Below are 5,620 nucleotides of genomic sequence, written 5' to 3' on the forward strand. Positions count from 1 at the left end.
TTCTTAGAAGCAAGTGACTAGGGGCAGGACTTTGAGGTTGGATCTTTCTCCCCAGTTTCTTTCTTCATTCTCTTGGTTTCCTGAATTCCACTAGATGATCACATTTCCTCTCTCAGATCCTTCCATCATTTCCTGCCTGCCTTGGAATCAACTGACTATGAAGCACCTACTTTAAAATATATGAGGACAAAGTAAACTATTTTTTTTAAGTTGTGGGTTTAAATATTTTGTCCCCATGATGAGAAAATGACTGACACTAATAGTATTAAATATAGAAAAATGGGACAAAAGGATAGGGATGTGTATTACACTGTGAGTGCACCCACGAACAGCTCTATCATCTGTAAAACAAAATTCTTTCAGTACACTGGTGACTGAAAACAACTACGTAATTCCATGCATAACTCAAATAGATGAAATACTTCTAAGAACATATTTGTGCCTAGGACACCATGTAATTAAATTGTAACTTATCTATTGTAGTAATGACACAACAAGAATCAACTAGAGACTTAAGTTGTGGGACATCAGTTTTTATTCCTCTTTTTACAGGTAGACTGACATCTGAGTGAATATCAATGACTATCTAAAGGTGGATTGCATATATATAGATTTTAAGGTTGGAGTTACAGTTCTAAAGAATCTCAAAAACTCTGGTTTGAGTTTCAGGGGTATGGGAAATCAGTGCAGGTTGGTACACAGAGCTGGGGTCAGGGGACTTCAGGGTGACATTAGGCACTCATTAAACTTTTATTGCTCTTGTTTCTTTTTGAGCACTTGCCTTATCATGCCAGTCATGGTACCGGGAAAGAAAAATGTTCTCAAGCAGGATCAGGAGGCTCCTTCTGACCTGTGTGAGTCAGGATAATGGGGAAGCAAGCAAGCACTGGATAGATCAGTCAGAAGTTTTGTCTCATTTCCCCTCCGGCCAAGTCACTGTGGGTTATACAAAGCTACTGACACTGCCGTGGTTTACTTCACAGTAGTAAACGTTCTCATCTTCTTCTTGTATGTTCTGGATAGTCAGGTACCGATCTAAGCCAGAGCCTGATCCTGATAATCGGTCAGGGATTCCATGCCCATTGGAGCCAACAATTACACTAGTACCCACTCGCTTCACAAACCGGGGGCCCTTCCCCTGGCTCTGCTGGAACCAGTCCATGGTATAATTACTGTAGTTACTGCTCAGGATACAGGTGAGTTTGTGTGTCCGTCCCAGGGAGAAAGATGCAGAGGGCAGCTGAGTCAGCACAGGCTGCGAGAGCGACCCTGGAAACACAGACCTCCATTAAGAATCCCATTGGGAGCCAGGAGAATTGTACTAGGGGAAGGACAGGGCTGGTGTGTGGGTGTGGGCAACAATGGTCTCTATGAGGCAGTGACAATTTGTCACATCTGACCTGTGAAGAGAGTGGTGACAATGAAGAAGAGAGGAGCCCAGGCCATGGTGGAGATGCCCCAATGCTGAGTCCTTCAGCCCCCAAGCTGAGAAAGAGTTCCTCAAGCCTTTTATTCTCCCAGTTTATTACTGGTCAAGGTTTAGTTGCCCATGCAAATCTTCTCCTTACCAAAGTTAGTATTAAGAAGTGTGGTGGCTAAGACAGATAATTTGCATGGATTTGATTTCATACAGATTGCCCCCCCCCCCCACCGCCAGTGGCCAGACATTAACTATCACCTTTTTGACTCATTAACCTGTCTTGGTCCCTTAACGACAACCTTTAAGGGGGTCCAAGTGTATGCACTTCAAACACCTCACCCTCCGATTCTGAAATTTCATGTTATCACCACTATTATTTTGCTCCTTTGGTGGCCAACAGTGGGATGTGGTGGCTCTATCAGCTAATTCTGGAACCTGTCCATGATATCTTTCCCAATGTGATCTTAAATGGCAAGGCCTTGAAACCATTACTCAGTAAAAACTGTGATATGATCAGTTTGGGTCAGAGCTCATCCTTGACTCTTGGAGGAAAGGACAGGAGAGGAGAGGAGAGGAGAGGAGGGGAGGTCAGGAGAGGGGAGGGGAGAGAAGGGGAGGGGAGGGGACGGGAGGAGATATAAGAGGAGAAGACAGGAGGAGAGGAGAGGAGAGGAGCGGAGGGGAGGAGAGAGAAGAGAGAAGAGAAGAGAAGAGAAGAGAAGAGAAGAGAAGAGAAGAGAAGAGAAGAGAAGAGGACTCAGCTCCTGCTTGGTGCATATGTGGTTCTTTACTGGAGACCTCTGCTCACTACATCAGCTAATGCTGAGTGTTGCCCATGGTTGTCTCTGATGACTCCCAGGGTTATGCCCAGCAACTCCCCCTCAGGAAAGATGTTTACTATAGTCAATGTGATTGTAGAAATTGGACCTGGGAAATGTAAAAAGTTAAAAAGCCTAAAATACAATAAACTTTTTATTGCTTTTTGTTCCATATTTGAGTTTGCCTTCATGAAGTTCTTTTCATTAACTCACTAACACTACAAAGGAAATAAATATCAGTTATGTCTTTACGTTGTCACTTACTGTTTTTTGATCCCGATATTTTCCCTTCCTTCAGATATCTATACTTTAGAAATAGGTTTTCATGAAATATGTTAAGAGTGAAACTAAGGAATGAACCATGTGTCATAAGGTAGACGATGGAACACTGAGTAGGATTCATCTTTCCTCCTGCTGCTCTCAGATTCTAGGTCAAAGCTCAGTGGAGATGTGTGCACTGTACTCCAGACCTAGTCTGTAATTTCATCTGGCTTAGTCCCCAGTCACAGCAAAGCTGGTCCACTTTGTGGAAATACCTGCCTGTTTACCTAGCTGAGCTAAGTTAGGATAAAGGGTGATCTCTCACATGAAGATCAGCTTGCAGGCTGTGTGAGGCCTTCCTCCATGTTCGAATTGGCTGCTATAGCATTGGGCAGGTTTTATTAAGTACCTGTGAAGCACTGACTATTCTGTTGGTAAAATGGGTGCATATGCAGTTTATTGTGAATGCACATCTATTGTGTGAAGGACTTTGAAAATGAGGGTGAGAATAATATCTAAACTAAAGGCTACAACCAATCTCCAAGACTCATTTAAGTTTTGGAGCAGGAATATATCTCAGGTAGAGTCAGGATTTTTCTCAACCCTTTCAGGTTCTTGACAAACCCCCATACTGCCATCTGGTGGGAGGAAATATATTCCATCACCCTGGAAGGGATGAAAACCAGAGAGGCAGAGTTCAGTGCTGGTATTTCCAAACAGAACTGATTGTGAATTGTGTGTATGAATTGTGAGTTTACAGCCTGAGCATGGATTTGATCGTGAGAGATGGTTAGGAAAGAGAGCTTCAGGAGGTGAGGCTCTGATGTAAATACATCTAAGAGGAAGAAGAGCTATCTAGTGCTACTGGAAGAAAAAGTATTACTGTCTGTATTTACTCTCATTTTTACTAAAGATGTCTTCCATAAAAAATATATTTTAATGTAAAAGTAATAATAGTTGAACTAATATAAATTAGAATAGTGATCCATCCTAATGTTTTGCTAAACTGTCATAAAATTGGTGTTAAATTGGGTGTTAAACCAAATAAACTTGATGTCAGTATGTACTTGCAAGTACATACTTAGTGAATGCCAGTATTTAGAGACAGAAAGAAGAATGTCTTTGCACCTCACATACTGATAACATAGCAGACCTAACACAGGAAATAAATTTAGTGGTACACTTTGGACCATCACTACGTATACATGCTATGGTAAGATCCTGACCTAGTGAAGTAGTTTCTAGGCAGCTCTTGAGAAGGTCAAAATGCAAAAGTTTGAATATTCAGGGCATCAAACATTATTTCTGAGTGCTGTGTGTAGCCTTGTTAAGTTCCAATTCCCCATTCATCTGTATCATTGTGTTTTAACATTATGATCCACCAATGTTGTAATCTACACTAATGGTAGAGTCAGCTTCATCCCCAGAGGTGATGTTGCAGATGGTCAAGTAGCGGACAGTCACAGAGCCGGAGCCCAAGAAGTGATTGGGAATTCCATCCTCTTATTGAAGCTTCCATCTCTCTTAATCCACATCACATAGTGAGGAACCTTCCTTGGGCACTGCTGAAACCATGCAGTGCCATAGGCTTTGTGCTCACTAGTCACGGTGCAGGTGAGTCAAGTCCCAGTGCTCTGCCCTGGCACCCTTTCTGCGAATAGTTCTTGCCATACAGCTGTGCAGGCGCACCGGGAAGTCCTTTCACAGTCTGGTCGACTTACTGAAAACCTGTCCTACAATAATAAATACAAAGAGCTGTGATTTGGGTCTCTGGCAGGGCAACCATGTGCCTATTCCTAGGACCAAAACAGATAAACAAACAAAAACCACATCATACTATTAAGTGATCCTGACAATGAGGTTACCCTAGACCTATAATAAACAAAGTGCTAGAAATTGCTGGACAGTAACTTCAGAAATATGCTATCCCATAGATAGTTCTGGAAGTCAGTCATTTAGCACCCACAGGAAGGGCCATTTTCCCCATGATACCTCTAGGAGGCTTCTTTCTCCCCCTTCCTTGGTCCCAGTTGTGTTGGTATCTTGCGCTCCTTCATCTACTGATGCATAAGGTCAGCCTCCTTCTCTGTTTTCACATGATGTTCTATCTATGTATCCCTGTCTCCACAGGGCATCTGCTTATGTAGACTCCAGACATAATGTATTCAATAATACATTCTCTAATATCACCTCATCTTACTGACATCTGGGATGACACTATATTTTAAAAAGATCAATTTTTGTGATACTGGACAGTGGCATCCCATCATGTCTTCTATAGGGAGAGTTTTTGCCACATAACATTAGAAAACAAGATGTTTTTCCCCAATTTTCATAGGTTTTAATATTTTAAAGGTGTTATCCCCTTATTTTGAAACCCTATGTTGTTATAGTTCTGGGATCTATGTTATTGTTATTTGTCTCTCCTGTTTCTGGTTTTTATTGCATTTTGTTTTGCTTCATATTGTTGTTTCCTCTAATATAGAAAGTATGTATGTTTGTGCACAGGCTTACACATGCTTTGAAGTGCTGCTAATGAGTTTACAAGAATTGATTTTATTACATTTGATGGTATGAACAGCTACTTTGAAAAAAAAATGAGACATTAAGGTAGCCTTTCCTGATTTCCTGTCATCTTGTTTTGAAGTCCACTAATGTTTTTATTATTTGTTCCCATTAGCTTTAGTCTGTTTTCTGTTATTTAAATATGTGTGAAGGTATGTACAGCTATTTAGAAGAAAACAAGAGGCATTATGGTAGCCATTGTTGATTTTATATTGTCTGGTGTTGAAGGCCCTTAAGGCTTTTATTCTTTTGTTTGATTGGTTTTATATTATTTTTTGTTTGAATTTATTGTGTGTGTGTAGGTAAGGACAACTATTTTGAAGAAAACAAGATATATTATGGTAGCCACTGTTGATTTTTTGTGGCATTGTTTTGAAGTCCTATGTTCCTTACATTGTTCTGTTCTGATCTGCTTTGTTTTGTTTGTCATTAAGATTATAAAAAAGTCATGCAATGCCTTTGTAGTAAAATGAAAGTTAATAAAATGTAATTTATATTAATGTCTTAATTACAGTAGGTTGGTTTTCTTTTCTCTTAGATGTGAAAAAGAACATTA

General features: G+C 40.5%; 1 gene segment (V, D, J or C); it reads right to left on the bottom strand.

The window, feature by feature from the left end:
• Positions 1 to 943: 943 nt before the first annotated feature.
• Positions 944 to 1,446, bottom strand: LOC100716777 (immunoglobulin lambda variable 9-49-like). The segment is given in 2 exon segments: positions 944 to 1,269; positions 1,401 to 1,446. Coding segments are annotated over 2 exon segments (372 nt in total).
• Positions 1,447 to 5,620: the final 4,174 nt, after the last annotated feature.

Source organism: Cavia porcellus, unplaced genomic scaffold (assembly GCF_034190915.1).
Source record: "Cavia porcellus strain 051 isolate PalLab524CR breed Dunkin Hartley unplaced genomic scaffold, mCavPor4.1 scaffold_16, whole genome shotgun sequence".
NCBI classification, from domain to species: Eukaryota; Metazoa; Chordata; class Mammalia; order Rodentia; family Caviidae; genus Cavia; species Cavia porcellus.